Source organism: Mustela erminea, chromosome 15 (assembly GCF_009829155.1).
Source record: "Mustela erminea isolate mMusErm1 chromosome 15, mMusErm1.Pri, whole genome shotgun sequence".
Taxonomy (NCBI): Eukaryota; Metazoa; Chordata; class Mammalia; order Carnivora; family Mustelidae; genus Mustela; species Mustela erminea.
The window spans coordinates 14,928,349-14,953,169 of NC_045628.1; the positions used below are offsets into that span (position 1 = coordinate 14,928,349).

The following is a 24,821-nucleotide window of genomic DNA, read 5'->3' on the forward strand; positions in this document are numbered from 1 at the left end:
TCTTGGGGCACCTGGCTGGCTCAGTCCGTAGAGCGTGTGACTCTTGATCTCTTGTGGTGAGCTTGAATCACCCCTTGGGGGTAGAATTCACCTAATATTTAAAAAAAAAGTGATTTGGTGGGCACCTGGGTGGCTCAGTCGGTTAAGCGGCTGCCTTTGGCTCAGGTCAGGATCCTGGAGTCCTTGGATGAGTCCTGCGAGGGGCTCTCTGCTCAGCGGGGAGTCTGCTTCTCGCTCTGCCCTTCACCCTGTCTGTGCTTGCTCTTTCTCAAATAAAATCTTAAAAACAAAGTGATCTTGCTATAAATACCATGTAGCCTTGTTTTTTTCTTCATTTAGGGTTGGAGGGGGAGAGAAGCTGCTGAACGCTGGCAATGAGGGCCACCGGACAACTGAAGTCGTCGAGCGGGAGTCCGAGATTTTGTTCATTAGAAGCCCTGCAATCATTCATTCATCCCCCCCCCCCCCCCCCGGCACTTTCCGCACACACTGACCATCACCAGTGGGACAGACCAGGTTGGACTCTTGAGTCCCGGTTGGGTTTCATCATTAATGACTCTAGGACGGTGTAAAAGATTTGTCCTTAAGCCTTATGTCTCCCATCTGGAAAACAGATAACTCCGGCCTTGTTGGAGTCAGAAGTGAAGTAAGGTCCCGGCAGTGCACATCCCGGTGTTCAGTAAGGCAGGCTCTGATGGCCACTTCTACTCTGCTAGGCTCTGAGGCCACGATGAAAGGAATCATAAAGCCGGCTCTCTTCTTTGCCTAGCCCCTTCCCCAGTCTCGGAGGGCAGCAGAACGCCGACAGGTGCTCCTCGGCGCAGTGCAACCTGTGAGCCGCAAACCGCCTGCGGCAAGCAACGACGTGCGTTCATCTTCCCAAGTCAGTTGTTCCAATCCTGCCACCTTTCTTTAGGTCTCGGAGCTCCACCAGTTTAATCTGTGCTAAATCCTGCTCTTGGCCGAGGTCACAGGTTGACTCTCACGTTGGAGAACCTCCCACAGCACCCTTGTTTGGTCCTGATGAGGGCAGCAAGCCCAGAAGGCTAAAGCCGCGCGGAGGCTCCCCCACGTGCTCCGCAAGCCGCAGCCCAGGGGGCGTCGCCGAGTCGCGGGGTGGGCAGGGTCGGCTCCTCCCCTCCGCCCCCTCTGCTGGGTGCCTGGATCCCGAGCGCCAACTTCTGCAAAGTTCGCCGCCCGGTGAGAGCACGTGGGCGCCTGCGGGCAGCCGGCTCGGCCTACCCTCCTCCATCGGACGCGGCGGGCGGCCTCGCCTGGCGCCGCACGGGGGACGCGCAGCACCGCCGCCCGGTCCCGCCGCCTGCACTCCCGGCTCCCGGCGGCGGCTTCAGCAGCAGCAGCAGCCGCCACCGCCGCCGCCGCGCGGCCCGGGGGGCGGGAACGGGGCGGGCCGCCGGCGCTCCGCTCCCGGAAGCGGCGGGTTCTCGGGCTCCCGCCCAGGGGACCGGCGCGGCCGCCGGAGCTCCAGCATCCCCGCCGGCGCCTCCCGGAGCGGCGCGACCCCGGCGGCGAGATGCTGCCCGTGTACCCGGACGTGAAGCCCAACCCGCTGCAGAACGCCAACCTCTGCTCGCGCGTGTTCTTCTGGTGAGCGCCCCGCCCGAGCGGCCGCATCCCCCCGCCGCCGCCGCCACGCGCCTGCCCGCGGCCGCCGGCGCCTTCGGGGGCTGAAGGGGGGAGCGTGGTGGCGGGGGAGCTCCGGCCGCCGGCGCCGCGCGGCTTCTGGCCGCGGGTGGGGCCACCCCACGCCGGCCGCGCGGTCCCCCGCCTGCGCCCTGGCGCGCCGGGCGGGCGGGAGCCGGGCTGGGGAGGGGAGCCGGGCTGGGGAGGGGAGCCGGGGACCTGGTGGCGCGGGGCTCCCAGGGGCCCCCTGCCTGGGCGTCGGCGGCCTCGCCAGGCTCCGGGGTCTGGGAGGAGGACGGGGAGGAGGAGGAGGAGCCGGAGCGGCCGCGGCAGCCGCCGCCGCAGCAGGGGTTGGGGAGGGGGAGATCCGAGGCTGCCCCGGGAGAATTCCTGCCCACAGGGAGCACCGCCTGGATCCCCCCGCCTCCAGCCGCAGCCGCCTTGCCCCGCACCGCGCCGGGACTCGCCCTTCTCACAAACCCGAGCTGCACCTTTTCCTTCCTAAGCAAGCAGCTTCTGAACAGCCTCCTTTATCGAAACCGAGGTCTAACTCGTGCCCTGGACCGTTGCCAGCCCCCACGGCGTCCCCACTCTTCCGATATACCGATATGCCCTACGTGACACGGAGCTGCACACTCCGCCGGCTCCTGTGTTCGAGACCACGTCCTGCTGTCTGTCTCTCTTTGTCCGCGTGCGGCTCACACGGTGTGTCCTGGGATCTCGTGGGGGCAGGTTTCGTTTCACTTTATTTCATGAATGGGAACACTGTTCTCGAACACGGTTAGCGTTTGTCTGGGACACACGTAACCACAGCTGGAGTACGGTTTTGGCACAGCCGCTTTCCCTTTTGCAATTATTTCCATTTCCACCTTGGAGGACCAGCTCCGGAGATGGGGTCCTTGAAGCCTGTGGGGTCATCTCCGGATGTCTAGGCTTTGGAGAAGTGCTCCGTGGTCTTCATGCAGGTGGTCCCGTCCAGGAGTCCTATCACCCAAAAATCACTGGAGGGTCCCCGAGCTGGGAGAGGATGCAGGTGAAAAACGGCTCAGAGAGGTGACGCAGGTGGCCGGTTTTCCATGTGGTAGCTGGGACCATGAACTAGGTGGGCCCGAACCTGTGGGCTCTAATTGGGCTTGGGCTGATAATTAGATCTTCTGTTTCTTGACCCTAAACTAGCCCTCAGGCTTTAATCGTTTCCATATTCTGATATTTTAACTTTTTTTATGGGAAAGCCTAGGAGATACCAAGGGGGTGAGCTCTCTCTTAGGCTTGTTTTGATGGTGGCGTATTCCGTGTGTGAGGACCTCTCTTGGCCCTTTGGCCCCTCTTTTTTTTTTTTTTTTTTAAAGATTTTATTTATTTGACAGAGAGAGATCACAAGTAGGCAGAGAGGCAGGCAGAGAGAGAGAGGGAAGCAGGCTTCCTGCTGAGCAGAGAGCCTGATGTGGGACTCGATCCCAGGACCCTGAGATCATGACCTGAGCCGAAGGCAGCGGCTTAACCCACTGAGCCACCCAGGCGCCCCGCTCTTAAGGAAAGAAGAATTTGGGTAGAAGAAGGAATTTGGGTGTGGTTATCATAAATAGTAATGAAGTAGGCAAACATCTCAACTTCAGGCAGGGCAAGGAACTCTGGGAGCACTTTCTGTTTATGGGTTTTTCACAAGGTGTGTGCATGAAAATGGGCTGGTGAGGGCTCAGATTGATGACTCCAGTAGGCGCTGTTTCCAGCTTCCCACTTCTAGGGAAGGACCTCTGACCTCTGTCTTGCTCCTGATGGCCTGGGATCATACAGCTGTGTCTTGGTAGAGCAGGATCCCCAATCAGGCCATCTGGCCCTGAGCCCTGTGTTTGCACCTGCTGGACTGAGCCACTGCTGTTGGGATCCTTGTTCTTAAATGCACGGAGAAGGCTATTCCAAACATGCCTTTGTGCTTGTAGGATGGATTTTTTTTTCTTTTTCTTTTCTTTCTTTGTTTTAGGCCTGATTTTCTTAAAGTCATTGCTGTTGGAGATGAGCTGGTGGACGTGAAACCCATCATGCTTGAGGATGTCTGTCTAAGGGCGGCTTGAGGGCGGCTGTCCTCTAAGCATGGCCCTCACACCTTCGGTGGCATCACCATCACCATCACCATCACCCAGGCGCTTGTTAGAAATGCAAGTTCTCTGGCACCCATTCCAGACCAGTTCTGTAAATTATGTAGAAACTTGGGGTGGGGGTGGGGTTTAAGCCTGTGGTCCAGGTGATTCTGATGGAAGGTTGAGCCTGGCTCACTACCCCCACTGGCATTGTTATTCCAGTTTTATAGTTTAAAAAAAAAAAGGGGCAAGTCTTTTGAGGTTATCTGTTGACCATGATTACCATCCTGTATCTGTTGACCTTCTGCATGTCTAGAGATTTGAAAATCTGAGGCCGCCTTGGTGATTTCCACGTGTACCCGGATGTAGGCGAGAAAGTTGAAATGAGTCCGGGCAGGAAGTGCTGCCTGGAGACAAGGCCCACCTTGCAGGGAAAACCTGCATCTTCTCATTGGATGTTTACTTTTCTTCTCAAATTTCATCTGCTTTCTGAACTTGTGAACTGGTAGCCCTCTACTCACACACAGGCTGCCAGGAACGAGCTTTATGGAGTTCTACACACATGGCCTTAGTGGGGTTTTGGTATTTCGACAGCAAAGCTTGAACTTGGGTTTAGGAGGAGCTGTACACAATGGGTGTTGGTAATCGTTGCAGAATTTTGGTTTATTTTTTAAGTACGCTCCATGTCCAGCGTCGTGCTTGAGCTCACCACCAAGACTTGCACACTTGACTGACTGAGCCAGGGAGGTGTCCGTGTTTTGTATTTTTCAAAAGAATATGTATAATATTTATTTATTTTCTATTTTTATTTTTTTTTGGTAAGATATTTAAAGCTACAGAAAGAGAAAGGAATATGGATGACTTATTTCTGTTAGCCAGGTAAGGCTGCTGATATGTTGGTTTCTTAGTCTTCCCCCTAAAACTCACAAAACACACACACGCCTTTTCTATAAAACCAAAAAGTTATTCTTCCTCTCCCAAATAGTTTTGAATCCTGATCCCTTCTTATTTATTTATTTATTTATTTTCCCTTCTTAATTTTTTACGGCTAACATTTATTCATAGCATTAAATCTTCAAAACGTGGTATTTAACAATTATAATTTACTTCCCTTTTGTTGAATACTGTTTATTTCTAATTATGATGTAATGCAGATCCATGCCCGTATATTTTGGTGCATTTTTCCTTTTTCTCTGTAGCCAGAAGTGGAGTGACTGGTGAAAGGCAAAACTTTATTTTCTAATTTTGGACCAACTGACCCTCAGTGGTTTGCATGTATACCTCATTGTCTACTTTAAGGACCTGAATTACTTTTTTTTCTAAGTCATGGATTAAGAATAATATCAGGGTTTTAATTTGAATTTGATTTTGTATCTTTGAATTGTGTATTGGACTTTTTTCCTGTGAGGTCTTTATATGTTTGAAAAAACTTGTAATAGTGCTTATTTTTTGAGATTTTCATTTGACTCTTAATTTAGATCAGAAGTTTTTTTTTTTCTTAAAGAATTTTAAAAAAGATTTTAAAACTTATTATTTTTAAAAGATTTTATTTATTTATTTGACAGAGAGAGAGAGATCACAAGTAGGCAGAGCGGCAGGCAGAGAGAGAGGGGGAAGCAGGCTCCCTGCTGAGCAGAGAACCTGATGCGGGGCTCGATCCCAGGACCTTGGGATCATGACCTGAGCCTGAGGCAGAGGCTTAACCCACTGAGCCTCCCAGCCGCCCCTAAAATTATTTTTAATCTCTTCGTCCAATGGGGGCTCAGACTTATAACCTCAAGATCAAGAGTTACACACTACTGACTTAGCCAGCCAGGTGCCCCTAGATCAGAGGTTTTAAAATTTTAGATTATTGAGCTCTTCTTTCTGGTTTTTCCTGTTGCTTCTGTAATATATCTTTTTTTAGATTCCAGCATCCTCTAAATCTCCATAAGCATTTTCTTATACAAAGTCCACTAGAATTTCCTTTTGTATTTGGTATTAGGCCTCTTTTTTTTTTTTTTTTTTTTTTTAAACCAGCCCATTTTCTCATCATGGTTTATTGACTGATTCTTCCTCTTTCCTGTTATTGGAAACAAGTGGTGTAGGCTTATCCAGCTGGTACTAGATTGTCCTGTCCCCTGAGACGCCCTGGACGTGTCCTGCTCCCCTGGTGCACAGCTCCCTGGAGATGTGCTCCTGGTTTCCCTGTCTTCCCTCGCCCCGTGGTTAGCTGCTCAGGACCCGTCGCTAGAGAAGGCTTTGGGCCACACGCATGCAGGCCACCTGAGGGTGGCTGTGTTCTCACTCCCCTGCCACTGGTTCAGTCTGTGAACTGTCACTTTGGAAAGCCAGTGCTGTTAAGTCTCCAATCTGACTGCCACTGGTGTCAGATTGGAGACTTCCAATCTAAGAGGTTTGGTTTTGTCATTTATTTATTTTTTGGCGATGTTTCAATTATTTACTTGAGATGTTTCATTTTAAACTGGGGTTTTGCACCTTTTTAAGAATGCTTTTTAAAAAAAATATTTTAATTTTTTTAAATTTTATTTGAGAAAGCCAGAGTGTGTGCCTGTGCCCAAGCAGGAGTTGAGGGGAGAGGAAGAGGAGAGAGAAGCAGACTTCCCACTCAGCATCTCATAGTCTGACACAGGGCTCGGATCCCAAGAGCCTGAGACCTTGACCTGAGCTGAAGTCAGGTGCTTAACGGACAGAGCCACCCAGGCTCCCCATGAGATTTTAATTTTTTAAGTAATCTCTATGCCCAACGTGGGCCTCGAATTTACAATCCTTAGATCAAGAGTTGACAGCCAGCTGCCCCTAGAATGCCTTTTATTTGTTCTTCTTATTATTTTTAAAGATTTTGTCTATTTATTTATTTGGGAGAGAGCATGGGAGTAGGGGAGAAGCAGAGGGTGAGGGACAAGCAGACTCTGCCCAGACTGGATGCCGTGACTCTGAGATCAGAGTCACAGCCTGAACCAAGTCGGGCTGACTGAGCAACCCAGGTGCCCCTCCCCAGAATAACTTCTAATGTTAATCTCCTGTTGTTCATTAACAATCAGACGTACACATTTTGTACAAGGAGGCTGGCTTAGTTTTTCAGGGCCCTGTGTTTGGCCTCACCCTGTTCCCCTTTCTTTAGCATTTAGTTTGATGAGTTTTTGGCCAATTTATACAATAATTCCAAACCCAAGCAAGATGTGGAACACCCCGAAGGTGTACTGAAATTTACTAAGCCTCTGCAATGAAATAAATCGAGTAATAAATATAAGTTCATCTCCTTTAATTTCTATTTGATTTTTTCTGTCTGTTTTTACACAGTTTCGCATCTGCTCCATGTGAGTAGGGTTAACTCAACTCATATTCATCAGGTGTATTAAGTAGATAATTTCCTTTTTTGAGTTCTCCAGGGGATCCCCTCTCCCTCTTGTATCTCCCAGGGTTGGCCTGCTCTGTGGGGTGAGGAACCCAGTGAGGTCATGCGCCCTGTGAGCCTTTATCCGAAATCTTGCCTGTCAGTTCTCAGTGGGGACAGCAAACCCTGTCCCCTAACACGAGAATGTCTCTGTGGGTTTCTTCTCTGTGTGAATCTGAAGCCCCTGCAAATGTTTTCTGTGTTTCTGTGCTGATGAATTGTGTAAAGGTGGTTGCCAGCACTGCAGTGGGAAGGACAGGGCTTTGGAATGCGTTCACCTCTTCTCTTTGGCCCTGCAAATTCCCTGTGGCTACCTGTAAGAGAATGATCTGAGCCTTGAAATTGGGAGACTGGGGATGATTGTTAATGTAAAGTCTCCTTGTCCAGAGCTAAGGCCTCTGGTTGTTATGGCCAGGGGTTCCTGAAGACTGGAATGTTAAGTTTTAGATCCATTTCAAGATTGATCCATTTTTTATTTTTTTATTTTCAGGGTTTTTTTTTTTTTTTAAGGTTTTGACAGAGCGCCTGCGCACAAGCAGGGGGAGCAGGTGCCCTATTTTTAGTTTTTAAATATTTTTAAGTAATCTCTACACCCAACATAGGGCTTGAACCACAACCCCAAGATCAAGAGTCACATGTTCTTCCGACTAAGCCAGCCGGGGACCCCAAAGATTGAGCCATTTCAAGATTAATCCTTCTAAGATCTCTTTATATTGTGTACATAGTGTGAGATAACTAAAAATGTAAGATAGAGGGCAGGATTAAATTTTTTTTAGAAGTTAAATCTCATGTTTATCGGGACTCCTGGGTGGCTCAGGTGGTTGGGCATCTGCCTTCGGCTCATGTGGTGATCTCAGGGTCCTGGGATCAAGTCCTGCTTGGGGGAGGGTCCCTACTCAGTGGGGAGTCTGCTCTCCCTCTCCCCCTACCCCCTCGGTATCTCTCTCAAATAAATAAAATCTTTAAAACGAAACAAACTCGTGTTTACCTATTTCAGCAGTATTTTCCAAGACACAATTAAAAATGCAGATGAGGGTCCTTCCTTCTGGGAAGGTATTTTGGGGATCTGCATTTCAGTTCCTGCTGGGCACTTAGGGCGAAGGTGGTTAGCCCTCGGGGCTGGGTCCACTGAGACAGCAGTACTGATCGTCAATTAACACCTGCTGAACGCTTCCTGGGGCTCAGCCTCGTTTGCTCGCTGTTTCAGTGTCTCAGGCAGTCCTCGGTCCTGTAAGGCAGTGCATCTCCAGAGAGGTTGGGGCACTTGTTGGCAACAGCACAGCCCGGTGGGCGGGGGGAGGTCTGCAGTGTGCCAGTTGGTGTGGTGCCCATGTCCTCAGCCCACGCAGTGGCCCAAGTGCTCAGGCTCCTGTCTGCCTGGCTGTGACAGGTAACCCCCAGCAGACATTTACAGCTCATGTCCGGGAGTGACCACGCCCTTCTCAGACGCTCACACAAGAAGGTTCCACCCTCTCTCCATCCTGCTGTCGCCTGATCTGCCCTGTGTGTTGTTGGCCATCGGGTTCGTAAGGCACCAACCTGTCTGTTCCTGCTGATGTTGCTGACCTCAGATCCCATCAGCTGAACTTGAGACATATCCTTGGAGTCCTTCATTCGGCAGGCCTTCATTCGGCAGGCGCTTCCAGAATGTGAATGTGTGAGACCCGAAGGGAAGGAAAGGCACAGAGGTGCGCGTCCTCCTGGAGCGTGTGTCCCTCTCCTCTGTTCCAGCCTCCCTTGGCTTTTCCTCCTCGCAGTGGGTTCCCCCCACCAGTCTTTCCCCTAAGATCCATGCCGTCCTCCTGTTTAAAAACCTCTCATACCTCCCAACGGCTTTCAAGAGCAGGTCTTAAGGGTGGCGGCACTCAGAGTCCTTCAGGACCTGCCTTTTGCGTCTCGTCTTCCATCATCTCTCTCACCTCCGGACTTTTCTGGTGAGGTGAGGCAGATCTGGTAACTACTGGAGCCGGACTGCTGTCCCGACTGATGAGGGGCGGCTGCCTCTGGGTGAACCCCTTACTGGGCTGTTTGCCAGGGTGTGGGAGCGAATGGGGGAAAGCAGGCTGGATGCCCGTACCCTTGCCAGAGGCCCATGTGTACAGCCCTGAGCCCTAATCCAGGAGATACCGTGGAGCTGCATCCCCCCTGCCTTGGAGCTGAAGTGCCTGCCGTATAGATCTGGACTCTACCGCTTACCCGGCCAAAGGCAAGTTTCCTCATCTGTGAGATGGGAATACTCACGATACCCATCTCCTAGGGTTGTTGAGAGGATTAAATGAACCAAACACTGTTGGTTTACCAAAATAGTGAATAAATAGTAAAAGGAAACCAGGCCACCTTCCTCTAGTTACTTAGCATTTGTAAACTAACAGTTTCGTTTGTAAATTGCCAGAGTTTATTTCCCAGTTAGAGGATGAATGTAAATCTCGGAGTCTCCTGCCTTACCGGTAGGAACCCAATGGGGGGTTTGCGGGGGAGTTGGCAGCCTGAGTCAATTTCTTTTAACAGGGTTCTGGGAGACTCACACTGAGCTTTGGGAACCAAGTTTCCGGGCTCTCTTTCAGCCCTTAAAGTCCATTTCTGGTTGAGAGCACAGTGGGAGGCCAAGGGTACTGGTCCAGCTTGTAGTTTAGGTAATTCTTTGGGCCAACATTTGAGGGCCTTTTGTGTTCCTGCGTTCAAATCCATAAAAATAACCTTCCTGTTCTCAAAGCGCTCACCCAGTCCAGTCTTCTTAATTCTGTCACTGGTGTCAGCTTCTGAGCAAAACAAGCCCCTAATCTTAGTGGCTTAGTTAAAAAACCAAAACAAAACCCACCGGAAGTCACGTTTGTAGACCTTTCCGGGTTGGTGGGGGTGGGGAGCCATCCCACACACTTACTCAGTAGCTGGTCTTTCTGTATCTTGTGGCTCGGTTCTTGGGTCCTCTCCAAGTCCTCTTAATTCAGCTGGAAAGGAGTTATTTGTGGCTGGTTTTTGTGTTCCTGGCTTGGCAGCTACCTACGTCCTTGACACTCACGTTTTATCGGCAAGGTGTCTGCCACACGGTTGCCTCTACCGTTAGGTGGGCTAGAAAGTGTGGGCCACGTGTCCAGGTCGCTGTGAGAGAATGATGACACGTCGGGTGTGCGGTGTTTAGATGTGGGACTAATGCACGCTCCAGTGGGGGGTTTCAGGGAGGGGTGGCGTGGGACAGGTGGGGAGTCCTCTTGGAGGGTGGACGGGCATGTGTAGGGCACAGGATTCTGGAAGGCTGGCATGTCCTGAGAACAGCGATCAGGTGTTGTGGATGCCCCTCCCCCCCCCAACCTGGTGATTTTGATACTGTCATTCAGGATCACACTCCTGCCCGTTTCACCCTCGCCAGCTTTCGTCCTTATCTCTTCTCCCCAGTCCTGGCCTCCATGAGCACCTCTAGTCCTTCTGGCGTTAGCTCCTAATTCCTTTCACTGGTTCCGTGGCCACTTCTGGGCCAGCCTCTTCATGGGGCTAGTTGCTGTGTGCTCTGCTTCCCCAGGCTAGCTGGTGTCTGCCCTACTTCCAGGGTCCCGGAGTTATAGGGTTGGATGGGAGAGATCTTAGATCCTACTCAATGCAGGAATCCCTTCTGGACATCGTTCAGTGGGGAAATTTGCTGCTCTTACTAATCTACATTCTGGAATGATAGAAGACTGCTGTTACAAGCCAGTTTTCTTTTTGGGTAGTTTCTGCCCATCTGTATCTCTCTCTCTCTTTCTTTTTTTTGTCAACACACAGCGTTGACTCCCCCTTCCACATGCTGGCCTTCTGGTATTCTTCAAAGACCACCCTCATGGTTCTATTTAAATCTTTTTTTTGGGGGGGGGGCACCTGGGCGGCTCGGTTGTTAACTGTCTGCCTTAGGCTCAGGTCGTGATCCTAGGGTCCTGGGATTGAGCCCCATATCAGGCTCCTTGCTCGGTGAGCAGCCTGCTTCTCCCTCTCCCACTCCCTCTGCTTATGTTCCTTCTTAAGCTGTGTCTTTCTCTGTCAAATAAGTAAATAAAATCTTAAAAAAAATTAAAAAAAATATGGATCCATTAAATCTTTCAGGTAGTTGTCTCCAGTTCTTAGGTTGCCTTTAAATGACAGGGTTTTTGGACCCTTTTCCATCTGCTTGAACTGAATATGCTTTGGTTTATCAACGTCTTTATATTACTGTGGCATCTAGAATTTACCTACTATTCTAGGTTTATTCTGGCCAGCGGCAGTGTTTGAAGTAACTAATCTGACAGTTTAACAACTATTTTTGAGTGCTTGCTGTGTTGGGGGAATGTTCTAAAGCAGGAGTTGGCAAACTGTGACCCGCAGGTCAAATCCAGCCTACTGTCTATTTTTGTAAATAAAGTTTTATTGGAACATGGTTGTGCTCATTCATTTATATATTGTCCGTGGGCTACAACAGCGGAGTTGAGTGTTTGGTACAGAGACTGTATGACCTGCAACGTCTAAAATAATTATGATCTAGTTCTTTACAGAAAATGTTTGCCCCGCCCGCTACCCCATTCCAAATGTTTGGGATATATTAAGAATAGATTAAAATCCATGGGCAGAAGCAGGGAGACCTGTGGGAGATTTTCACAGTGGTTCAGGCAAGAGGTAGCTTTGACCAGGAGGGTGATGGGAGTGGCGATGGTGAGTAGTTGGGTTCAGGAAAGAGTTTATTCGAAGGTAGAGCTGGGCATCTCGGATATTAGCTTGTGGAACTATCTAATATCTAATATCTAATCTATCTAATGTCTAATATCTAATATCTAACTATCTAACTACCTAATAATTGTGGAAGAGACAGGCAAGGTTGCCTCTGGGTTCAGCCCGAGCCCCCGGAAGGATCGAGTCCCCATTCAGTGAGCTGCTGACGCCTGCAGGAGGAGTAGGTTGGAGAAGACCAGGAGTTCGGATTTGACCATATTCAGTTTGAGATGCCTTCCACACGTTTAAGTAGGGAGGTGGGGTACGCATTGATCGTGTGTCGCGGGCTCCAGGAAGAAGCCTGGGCTGGCGAGAACACTTGGGTATGGTGAGCGGAATATACCGCGGGGCTGTGTTGGACACATGGACAACTGACGTCACAGTCGGGGTTTGTCCCCACACAAAGTTCATTTTGTCGGTCTCAGGGTCCAGCATCCATTGCTGTCGGTTGAAAGTAATGGCAGAAAGGACAGGTCTTGGAACTGTCCTGCAGGTTGTGGCTGATCCACTCGTGAGCACTGGGTCGAAGATGAACTTGCCACAGGTATGGGGGGAGGTCATGTCGTCTGTCTTATGGGAGTCCAGAGGTACCTTATGTGCTTGGCAGTCAGTCTGAAATCCTGCAGAGAAAGGAATTAGCACGATTTCCTCTTAATGAGCACAGCGTGGCTCTTGTGGGATCTTTCCTTTTTTTTTTTTTTTTAAGATTTATTTATTTACTTGAGAGAGCACGCAAGCAAGAGCACACACAGAAGGAGAGGGAGAAGCAGACTCTCCGCTGAGCAGAGACCCTGACATGGGGCCCATGCCAGAACCCTGGGATCACAACCTGAGCTGAAGGCAGATGCTTAACCGACAGCCATCCAAGTGCCCCGCATTTGTGACTTTTTTTTTTTTTTAAAGATTTTATTTATTTGACAGAGAGATCTCAAGCAGGCAGAGCGGCAGGCAGAGAGAGGGAAGCACGGTCTCTACTGAGCAGAGAGCCGGAAGCGGGGCTTGATCCCAGGACCCTGAAATCACGTCCTGGGCCGAAGGCAGAGGCTTAACCCACTGAGCCACTGAGGCGCCCCTCATTTGTGCCTTTTAAAGCTAAGTTGTTAACTCATTGAGGGCAGGAACAAGTGTCTTTAACACCTTTATTCTGGTGCCTAACCGAGCATCTTGAACTTAGCAGGCTTACCCAGTGATTGTAAGTTATGACTTTAGCCTTCCTAATCGGAGTTTCTCTAATTTGGAAATGCAGGGCTCTGCCTTAAACAGGAGCAAGCTGGGCATTATGGAATGTTGACCTTAAAAATAAAACTGTCAGTTGTGTTACAAGCAAAAATGAATTTATATCGGAATAGCAGAAAATTGCAGGCGGGGACTTCAAGCTATAGCAAAACTGTAGGCAAGTATGAAGTGCAAAGAAGAGGAACCCCTCCCCCCTTTTAAAGATCTTTTTTAAAAAAATTAATTTATTTGACAGAGAGAGAAAGATCACAAGTAGGCAGAGAGGCAGGCAGAGAGAGATGGGGAAGCAGGCTTCCTACTGAGCAGAGAGCCCGATGCGGAGCTCAGTCCTAGGACCCTGAGATCATGACCTAGGCCAAAGGCAGAGGCTTAACCCACTGAGCCAGCCAGGCGCCTCAAAGATCTTATTTATTTGACAGAGAAAGCAAGAGAGCACAAGTGGGGGAACAGCAGGCAGAGGGAGAAGCAGGTTCCCTGCTCAGGGAGGAGGCTGAATGGAGGGGTCTCGATCCCAGGATCCTGGGATCATAACCCGAGCTGAAGTCAGACGCTTGGCTGAGTGAGCCACCCAAGTGCCCCTCCTGACTCCATTTTAATTAATTAGTTAGTTTTTGAAGAAGATTTTATTTATTTAGTAGAGATGATGAGAGAGGGAACATAAGCAGGGGGAGTCGGAGAGGGAGAAGCAGACTTCCCACCGAGCAGGGAGCCTGATGTGGCTCATGACCTGAGCCAAAGGCAGATGCTTAACGATTGAGTCACCCAGGCACCCCAGTCTCGGTGTATTCTAAAACTTGTGTTTTAAATATAATAAATGGATAAAATGCTATCCACTTACTTTTCGTCCCCACTTGGAATGAAGCAGGGCAAGGCAGCAGGGAGGGAATGTGGAAGTGGTGTGGTGTGTCATCTCCATGTCCCATGGAGAGGTAACCTGTTAGTAACTGCTGCAGAAATTAAGATTTGTTTAAAAAAAAAAAAGCAATGAAGGGAAATGTAATTTGTACTGAGAATGGGGTCACTGTCCGGAAGCACTTGGGAAATTATAAGATGGTGGTAGCTGTATTCTCCAGAAGGTTCCTAGAAAACCCTTCCATAGCAGAGCAACGTGGCCAAAACTACTCAAGTGAGCATCTGGCACCTGCTTTATTTCTGCCTTGCTCTTGGACTCCATCCCTGCAGAACCGCGAGAGGCTCAATTTTGTTACTGAAGTCACCCTGTCTGTGTATTTTGTAATGTATTCCCCCCGCCCCCCCCCATCTGAGGCTCCCTGCGTGTCCTGGGAGGTCCTGGTTGGAGCCAGTGTCCCTCGCAGTCACTGGTCAGAGCTGCTTTGTATCGTGGTCATTTGACCTCTATTACACTGAATTCACTAAGGACTTTGACCTCACGACCTTAGCCTTCTCTCGACCTGCTGGTTATGGACCTGCTGCCTCAAATTTTGAGTCAAATTCAGGGTAAATGTCCCCAGAACTTTTCAGTCTCGGAGGCAGTGCCCTTAAAAACCCTTCAGAGGACTTGACCCGGTAGGAGAATGAGCTTCTCTCCTGGACAGGCGGGCTGGGAGTTCAAGTGTCATTCTCGCTCCTGAAACTGGATCACGCAGGCTGGTGTCCGCTCCTGGGAGCCAGGTCTGCAGCCGGGGTGAGGGACCGCCCCAGGTACGTTAGGTTCTTTAAGGCTCGTGCCCCGAACTTTCTCTTTTACATCTGCATGGAAATGAACCAAGTTAGTTTGCTTCTGTGAAAGCCCCGTGCAAGTCCTTAGTGTGCCGAGTATTCACAGCTGAGAAAAAGAGGGGACCGGCGTTCTCAGCATGCTCCGAATCCTCTCTGCTTTTCCCCTTTCGCGTGGACGTAGTCCAGTTTTTTTTAAAGAGATCTTTTAAAGCGAATTCGCCCCCCTGAGTCAGCCAGATTAGGATCCCTTCCTCCCTCTCTGTCTCTTTCTCTCACTCTGTCGCTCTTCGGTCATCTCCGCTAGGAGCTGCTCAGAAAGGAAGCCGAAGTCTTGGAATTCCTTAAGGCTGCTTCGTGGACTCGGCCCCCCGGGAGGGAGGGATTCCTTTCCTGTAAGGGGGAGGCACAGTTTCCAAGACGGCTTCCAGGAAGGATGGGGTGCAGCAGGAAGGAGCCCCACAGAGCAGCCGACTCACACACGCTCCGCTCCGGAGCAGGGAATTTCGGCGCCTTTGAGTTCTGGGAATTGGCGTTTTTCTGTCGAGGGCGGAACAAAGTGAAGGCACGGCTCCTCCTTCGTGGGTCAGGCTGTGGGGACGGTGGTGTGGGAGGTGCGTGAGGGCTGTGGCAGGCGGGTGGAACCCCGACTGGCGAACCTGAGATCAGCCAGAGGCAGGTGGGGTTAAGCCAGCCCTGGGTCAGACGGGAGAAGGTCTGGTTCAAAGCCATTAGCGGTTTCCTCCCTCTCACAGGGGATTCCTGGCAGGAATTTCAAGGAAGAGGTAACCGTGAGCACGGATGTGGCACCCTGTGTGCGGAAGGGCCGACCGTCTGGTGCTGGGGGGAGAACGTAAGCACGGGTGAGGCTAGCATGTTCTTCCAGGGTGGGGACCCCCCCCCAAGGAAGCCTGGCGTGCTGACTCCTCCCTGTGGCTCCTCCCTGTGGCTCCTAGGGCACTGCTGGTGGCTGAAGGTCCCATTCCACATTACCTGCCAGTGCTTCCTTCCTTCCTTCCACCTCCCGTTTTACCTGCTATGTTCTCTCGAACCTTCTGTGTCCCCCCCAAGTCAGCCCCGGTTCCTGGTTCTCTCCCGCAACCCAAGTCACCCCCATTTATTAGATTCCACAAAAATCTATCTGCGATGGGGTCTGGGGGTTTGTGAAGATAGGGGTTGTGTGTTGGGTGGGCTTCCCCCCCCCCCGCCCGGTCTTCTTTCAGCTCCCTCTCTGCAGGCAGTGGCCCCCCTCATCTTGGGCACAGCCATTCTGATCGCTCCAGGCCTTTTGTGAACAGTTTGCTGCCTTACTGTGTACACTCCTGTCGCACGAGGTATGGTGGTACTGTAGACGTGGTGACGTTTGTACACGCTTTGCCCAGCGCGCCCCTTTGCCTCCAGCTGAGGATACTGGGGTGCACAGAGTATGTTTTGCGCCCACAGCAGCACAGCTTCGTCAATGGAGGGGATGAGGCTGTTTGATCCCCAGCTTCAGATGTTGGAAGTCATGAGCAGAGGTCCCTGGAAGCAGAGGAGGGAGAGGTACCAGTGGGCGTGTGGGCTGAGCCTGAGGAGCTGGTGTCATCCAGGGAAGAAAGGCTTCTTAGAAGAGGTGCTGCTTGTTAAACTGCATTGTGTTTTAGTTTGTGCAAAAGTTCTTCCCTCGGGGCGCCTGGGTGGCTCAGTGGGTTAGGCCTCTGCCTTCGGCTCAGGTCATGATCTTGGGGTCCTGGAATCGAGCCCCGCATAGGGCTCTCTGCTCAGCAGGGAGCCTGCTTCCCCCTCTCTCTCTGCCTCTCTGCCTACTTGTGATCTCTCTCTGTCAAATAAATAAATAAAATCTTTTAAAAAAAAAAAGTTTTTCCCTCTTCTAGGCGGCTTCTTTTTCCTATATTAGTGGTCTGGTGTCTGTATTCAGGCCTAGTCTTTACTTCTTCTTCTTTTTTTAATTTTTTTTATTTTTTAGAGATTTGTTTATTTATTTGACAGACAGAGATCACAAGTAGGCAGAGAGGCAGGCAGAGAGAGAGGAGGGAAAGCAGGCTCCCAGCTGAGCAGAGAGCTGGATGCGGGGCTCGATCCCAGGACCCTGATCATGGACCGGATTATAACCCAAGCTAAAGGCAGAGGCTCTAACCCATTGAGCCACCCAGGTGCCCCCCCAAGTCTTTACTTCTGAAGTAGCCCCTGGCTCCTGACGGATTTAAGCCTTAGGTTAGACTATAGAGAGAAGGGTTTGTGTTCTTTATACCTGGGTTCTCCATTAAAAAAAAAATGTTTGAGAGAGAGAGAAAAAAATCACAGGCAGGTAGAGGGGGCAGAGGGAGAAGCAGACTCCTTGCTGAGTGGGGAGCCTGTCGCGGGGCTCAATCCCGGGACCCTGGAATCATGACCTGAATGAAAGGCAGGTACCAACCGACCGAGTCGCCCAGGTGCCCCTTCCCATTTTATTTATCTGAGAGAGAGAGTGTATGCGTGTGTCCGGGGGTGAGGGGGGAAGCAGAGGGAGAGAAGGAGAATTTCAGATAGACTCCCCGCTGAGCCCAATGTGGGGCTTGATCTCATGATCCTGAGAGCATGACGTGAGCTGAAATTGAAAGTCAGATGCTTAACCCACTGAGCCATCCCGGCACCCCTGTCTATATCTGGGTCACCAGATAGGCCAATGTTCTCTGTGGTGTTCTTGCTTCTTTTTATTTCGGAAGGAAATGGTTTGGTGTGGTAGCCTTCCCCCCTCCGCTCCCCCCCACTAAAGGAAAAGAAATCCTACCTCGATTTAAAGGAAATCAGACCAAGAATAATATTTGTTTTTTTTTTTTAAGATTTTATTTATTTATTTGACAGAGAAATCACAAGTAGGCAGAGCAGCAGGCAGAGAGAGAGGGGGAAGCAGGCTCCCTGCTGAGCAGAGAGCCCGATGGAGGGCTCAATCCCAGGACCCCAAGATCATGACCTGAGCCAAAGGCAGAGGCTTAACCCACTGAGCCACCTAGATGCCCCAAGAATAAAATTTTTGAGGGGTACCTGGGTGGTGCAGTGGGTTAAGCATCCAGTCGTGGTTTTGATTCAGGTCATGATCTCAGGGTCTTGAGATCGAGCCCTGCCTCGGGTTCCTCGCTCAGAGGGGGTGTCTGCTTGAGAGTCTCTCCCTCTCTCTCTCTGCCCCTCCCATTTGTGCTCTCTCTCAAATAAATTGTCAATTTTTTTTTTTTTTTGACTGCCTGAGGTCCTAGAGCTGTTGCCAGTCTTGTTTTTAATTTTTCTTTTCACCTGTGCCTTGTGCTTCTAACTCTCGGTTTGCCCCTTACCCTGTTGTAATTATTAACAACCCCTCGTTTTACTCCTAGGAGTGTCTTAGGTTGGATGATAAATAATATCGCTCTAAGTGAGCTGAAGTTTGTATTCCCTAAACTATACCCTTCACTGCGCCGTGGAACTTGGGCAGCAAGTGTGGTCAGGGTGAGGCCAGACGTTTGCTACTCTTGTGCCGGGAGTGACGGGTAGTGAAAACCCAGGATCCGCCCCCACCTGGGAGAACCACCTGCCGCCTGGGCTTCGTCGGTGAGAATGCGCACCGTGAAAGCTCCCGGGAGAGCGTGCGGCCCTGGAGGTGGCCCCTCGCAGACCAGGCGGGTCCCACCAGGCGGTGGGAGTTTGGACAGAGACGGGTGGTCCAGTTCATGGCGCTGGACGGGCCTCCCGAGATGCGTCGGAGTCCAGCCAGTGAAGACCACTGTGGCCCAGCACTCAGCTTCTCTGCCGTGGGAGGCAGGGAGAGCGAGCTGGCCAGGGGGCCATGGTCCCGGGGCTTGTGGTGAGCTGTCTGGGAACCGGGGAAGTCCTGGGGAAGGAGGAAAGGCTGGAAGTCCCCTGAGATGACACAGACCTTCACCTCTGAGTGGCCCTGCGTGGGGCCCAGCACTTGGGGGCTGCTGAGCTGGTGGAGGCTGGCAGGTGGCATCCCCCGGTGACTGTCCTGGCTGAGGAACTAACAATGTGTGCCCTCGGGCCACATCCAGTCCCAGCCAGTTGCTGTCTTTGTCCATGGAACATGCCAGTAATAACTGGGTAGATGGAAGAAGTCCCGGAGCCCGGCTCCCTCTCCCAGATTCCCCGATTCACTCCCTTCTACAGGACATTCTTTTATTATCCCGCTCCATTAGCGGCAAAGGCTCAGTATTTCAGGATTTTTCTGTGCGCGCCGTAGACCTCCGGGCTTCTCCCTCGCTGTTCTTTTTCTTGGAACGTGCTGACCTGCGTCTCGGTTCACGCCCGGCCTCCTGTGAGAGCCTCCCTCACCTCCAGCTAGAGTGACCGCCGCCAGCCTCAGCCGCGTCTCTCTTTCATTTTCGCCCTGATCGTTGTCATCGCTCTGGACCTGTCTTCGGGCGGTTGTCCCTGCTTTCCTTCCTGTGAGCTCCACGGAAGAGGCCATCTGTGGGCAACAGTCCAGGAAAGGTCTTGGCACATGGTGGACCAGCACTTAGGACCTCATCTGAATTAGTGACTGTCAGAATTCCTGTTTACTCCAATCCTGTTGCTGAGAACCTGGTTAAAAAAAAAAAAAAAAAAAAAAAAAAGAAAGAAAAAAAAGTGAGGGACGCCTGGGTGGCTCAGGGTCATGATCTCAGGGTCCTGGGATCAAGTCCTACATTGGACCCCCTGCTCAGCGGGGAGCCTGCTTCTCCCTCTCCCACTGCTGCTCCTCCTGCTTGTGCGCACTCTCTCTGTCAAATAAATAAATAAAATCTCTACAACAAAAGTTGTGGGTTACATTTGAAAAAAAAATGCATAAAGGCATGTACACATTCTGTGCTTTGAGAGCATGTGAAGGCTGCTACCTTGGGGATCAGTGGGGATGACGGGGGAAGAGGCCGTTTGACTCTGGCCTCTTTGGAGGGAGAAAGGGTGGTGTTTCCTCTGCTTCTGGGTTATACGTTGGGTCCTCACTCTTCTAGACTCTTGCAGCGGGGGTGGGAGGGGGGTGGTCTGTGTTCCCTCCTCTTTGTTCCGATGAAGTTCGGGTGACCTTCGTGGAGGGACAAGGAGCAGAGTGGCTTGCTAGAGGGAATCGGATTTGCCCGGAAGCGGAATCCGTGTCCCTGGGGTGGGTATGGGGCTGGGGAGACGGGACAGATGGGAGCCAGGGGTGACAGCCCATTTGCGGAGTATGTCTACATGCAATACCCCGCGCTTTCTGCTAAACCCATTCGTGTTGTTTTCAGTCGCTCTTTTTCTCCCCCCACCGCTGAGGTTTTGCGGTCACAGGAAACATTTTTCAAAGCGGGAGAAGAGCCTAAGATTATTAAGAAAGCAATTTTAGCATGTCCCGAGATTCCCTATGGAGCTTTCCGTCTTCTACTTCCTACTGAATAAGCCCTTTAATAGACCGTGTAAGAGGCTTTTCAAAGGCTGTTTTTGTTCTTTCTGAATCTGCAGCTAGGGTTGGTATGTTTGTAATTGACCTAATGCTTCAAAGAATGAACTGGTTTAGCTGGAATTTTCCGAAAATCTGTCCCATTGACACAGTATTGCCCAAAGAGAAAAGTGTATGGTTTCTAATTAGCTTCTCCCCCTTAACACTGAATACTAGGTAGAGAGGTTCTTACATTTTAAGTTGGTGTAATCGTTCGGGACAGCTGTTCTCTGTATTGTGTGTAAGAGAGGGTACGCTGGGCTTCTGTTTTCTGGTTCGGTTGTTTTCGCTTGTCAGAATGTGGCCGGCAAATCCCATATTCCAGGTCTGGAGTCCCCCGCTCAGAGCTCTGAACAGTTGCCTAGAAGGGAGGTGGGAGGGGGATGGCCCCGAAGAAGGACCGGTTCGCCCCGTGGAGGAGTGGTTCCAAGTTCAGAGCCCGCTGGAGCCCTGGGGAGTCTTCCATCACACCTTCACTTCTGCCTTGGGGCTGGGAGAGCCTTGTAGCTTTTGTTTGTGGACTTGAAGCAGCCTCTGTTATTAAGTGGTGGATAATAGGAAGTCAGATCAGTGCTTGTTAACCCTGTGCCTTTTCCCCTAAGAATCTAGGGTGGTGACGTGATAAAAATGAAATGAAAAACTAGGCACAGCTACTTTAATTGTGTTTTCTTGGAGTACAAAACATAGGTGTGCGACCACCTGCCTTCCCCCTCCGCCCCTCATACCATTTGCCCCCCCAAATATATATATTTAAAATATATATTATTTTATGGATATAAAATATATATAAAATTAAATATATTTTAAATACAATTGTATAAATATATATGTTATGTAATATATAATATATAATTATATAAATATATAAATATAAAATACATATTATTAAAAATATATATTAAAAAATATATTTTAATTTTTTTTGGATTGTATGACAACCAGGCAGGGGCCTGAAATCTCCATCAGAGTGTTCCAGTGGAGCCTTAAATGTTATATTGCTCTGTTGTATGATGACCTAGAGAGAAATCTGATGGTCAGGTCAGAGAAGGGAGCTTGGGCAGAAATAATAGCTGAAGCAGGCTTGTTAAGAAGACCCGGGGTTGCCCGGATGGCTCAGTCGGTGAAGCGTCTGATTCGTGGTTTTGGTTCAGGGTTGTGAGAGCGAGCCCTGGGACAGACTTGCACTCAGTGTGGAGTCTGTTTGAGATACTCTCTCTCCTCTTTCCTCCCTCTTCTGCCCCTCCCCCTACACTCACTCTCTCTCTCTCAAATAAAAAATCTTAAAGAAAAAAAAATGCAGAAGAACCCTGGAATCCTCTGGAAGGGCCTGGAGAAGAGCGAGAGGGTCCGTGGTGCTCGACTGAAGTCTTAGAGATCATCAAAGCGGAGTCACCAGGAAAGAACAGGTTTAAAAACCATAACACCATGTGCTATTTGGAGACTTAAGGGAAAATAAAAAGAGGTTTGGAAGTTTGGGGGGAGTTTAAATAAGGGAACTTCTTTTGAATAAATTAATTGCTTTTGAGTAAGGGAGAAAGCTGATTGTGGTAGATGCTTCTTCCTAAACTTTTTGGGTTTAGGAAGTGTTTTCTTTGTCTGCCTTGAAGACATAAAATGAAGTGACATGTTTGGTGTATGTGTGTTATTTCTGTGTTAAGTAGGTGTTTAGTGTTTTTTTTTTTTTTTTTTTTAAGATTTTATTTGAGAGAGAGTGAGCACACAAGCAGGGGGAGGGGCAGAGAGAGAGGGAGAAGCAGGCTCCCCGCTGCACAAGGACTTGGGACTCAGGACTTGACTCTAGGACCCCCGGGATCATGACCTGACCTGAAGGCAGATTAACCGTAACTGACTGAGCCCCCCAGGCGCCCCTAGAAGGTGTTTAGCTTTGCCTAGCATACACTTTTCATTATTTTAGGCACTTTGGAAGAGACAGAAAAAGGTAAAAACCACCTAGGGCCCCATGGGGCTTCTTGACCACTCAGAGTAGAGAGGACTGCTCTAGACCTCATGTTTGCTTAATGAAATCTGTGGTCATTTCAAGAAAGGCTAGGCTGGGAAGTGCTGTTTGCCCTGCCTGTGAAAGGTCTGTCTAGGGCTCATGAACTTGGAAAATGTGGTAAGTACATTTCACTGCAGATACCTGAAATGCCCCCAACATCATTCTCAGCTGAACCCTAAGAGTATTTCCCCAAAGGAAGTTACCTCAGCATGCCCCGGAGGTGAACCAGCCTGCACTCTGAGTACAGGTCTATAATCTAGATTCCTTGGGAATTCAGATTCAGATGGCTTCTTCAACCTCTTGGGTGGGTGGGAGCTCCCTAGCTCTGCCGCCTGTTTTCAGGCTTTAGACTGATTGCGATCAAGGCCACAGGTTCACGGGAGAGCCAGCCCCATGCTCTGCCTCTCTCAGGTCCGCGGTCTGTTATGTAAATAGAGAAGGAACCTCAAGTTAACTAAGCTTGAAATTAAACCTGAGAAAGTCCCCCGGCAAACCAGAGCGGACTGACTCAAAGTGTCCTTGGGGGTTACTGCCAAGTTCTCGTCTGCTTCCTGCAGGTTTTGGACAAGCATGGTGATCCCTGCATGTTTATAAACACTGGGATGCCAAGGGATCAGGTGATACAAACATTGGCGGAGGCTTTATAGACAAACCCTCTGTTGATCACCGCTTCTGTAAGTATAAAGGCTCTGCCTGGGCTTCCGTTGGAGCAAGAGCAGTGTGGCCGCTGGAGGCTGCGTGACCTTCTGGTCCTCTGCCCCCAGGCCAGTCGCTGTGGTTTCAGTGCAGTCACAGCGGCTGCCTTCATAGATCGCACTGTTGACAGCCCTGTCCTCTGACTCAGGGTGGCAGATTCCGTTGTTGATAGAAGCCAGCCAGCTGCTATGACATTGCACACGCTAGTGTCATCTGTCTGCAGCTGTCGCCACACATCCCAAGCTGTGCTGCAAGACCGGGGTTAATCATAGGTCCGAGCTGATCTATGATAAGGGTCAAGAGCCAGGCCAGCTGGCTATTTCTGGCTGGGTCTTTGTGCTGCGTCTTCCGCCGCTCATGATTTGATCACCTTGTCTGAGGCCTTGGGAAGGAGAACCTCTGCGCTGGGAGACCCTCCCTAGAGCCTTGTTGCTGGAACTGTGGTCTGCACACCAGTCCCCTGGCCATCACTAGGTGCCTGGGAGAAATGCAGAGTCTCAGGCCCCGCCCCCAGACTGGGTGAATCCGAATTTGCATTTTAACAGACCCCAGGTGATGTGTGTGCATGGACCCGGCTCCTGTGGGTTGCTGCCTCGTGGAGGTTGGGAGAGCAGGAAGGGAGAGTGTGGAGAGCTGTGGACAGGGCTTGAAGGCCTGAGCCCTACCTCTGGGCTCTCCAGTGCCACATGGTTCCCTTCCTCTCCAGTGCCACATGGTCTCACCTAACTGTAAGGGGGGGGTGGGGCTAGGAAATAGGCTCAAACCCTGTGCCTGGGATAAGGAGAGGAGGGAGGGTTAGACTCACAAATGGGCCAAAGATGGAATTAGGTGAGCCAAGCTATGGTGTGGTTCAGTGGTCAGTGGAGGCCCATCTTTCCTTCCACTGCTCCTTTTCTAGGGCTTTTCCTTAAATCACTGTATCAATTGATTAATGCATCTTCTTTCTTTCTTTCTTGTAAAGCACGTATGGGCACATGAGGGTGGGGAGGGGCACAGGGAGAGAGCATCTCAAGCAGACTCCCTGCTGAGCGTGGAGCCTGATGCGGGGCTGCATCCCACGACCCTGAGATCGTGACCTGAGCCGAAGTCAAGACTCCAGTGCTGAGCCAACTCAGCCACCCAGACGCCCCTAATCAAATTATTTACAAAGTATACTTACTACTGATAAGAGGAAAAATATGTTGTTCTTAACCATAAATGGCACCTATTTAATTGTTGGATGACTCACTTTTATGGAGAAGGTACCCCGCCACTAAGACCTACACAAATGTGGGTTTTCCTCCCGTTTCTGTTCCTCCCTCTTGCATCCTTCCTTCCCTTTTATGATGGATAATGAGCAGCATATACAGCACTGGAGGAACAGTGTAATGAACCCTGAGGACGCAGGTAGGGGTGTTGGCGTTTTTTAGCTCCTGGCCAGTCTTGCCTCAACTCTGTTCTTCCTGTCTTGGGTGTTTGTGTCCGTTTTTTTCTTCCCCCTGGCTAACTCTGATGGGTGAACGATAGTGTAATGGGCTGAATGTGTGTCCCCAAAACTCATGTTGGAACCCCAATGCCTTGTACTCGCTCCATTTGGAGAAAGAGCTTTTAAAGAGATGATTGACATGAAGACATCTGGATGGGCCCTAACCCAGTCTCCTAGGTGTCCTTAGAAGAAGAGAAAGTTCGTGCGCACACAGACCGGGGCGGGGGGCACGTGTACAGAGGAAAGGCCACATAAGGACACAGGAGGTGGCCATCGGCAAGCCGAGGAGAGAGGCTTCAGAGGAAACTAACCTGCCAACACCTTGGTCTTGGACTTCTAGCCTCCAGAACTGTGAGAAAGTAAATTACTGCTGTTTAAGTCATCTTGTCTGTGGTATTTTGTTATGGCAGCCCTAGCAGCCTAAGGCAATTTTTTTTTTTCTTTGACGAAGGGTAGCAAAATCCCTATTTTTGTTATTAGGTCACTGTATACATTTATTAGGT

General features: G+C 50.3%; 1 protein-coding gene across 1 annotated transcript in view; it reads left to right on the forward strand.

Moving 5' to 3' along the window:
- The first annotated feature begins 1,142 nt into the window (after positions 1–1,142).
- Positions 1,143–24,821, forward strand: part of ABCC4 (ATP binding cassette subfamily C member 4) — a 248,451-nt gene continuing 224,772 nt past the window's right edge. The window contains exon 1 of the mRNA XM_032314331.1: positions 1,143–1,608. Within this exon, the coding sequence (XP_032170222.1) occupies positions 1,535–1,608 (74 nt within the window). The 5' untranslated portion in view covers positions 1,143–1,534. The remainder of the gene's footprint in view (positions 1,609–24,821) is intronic.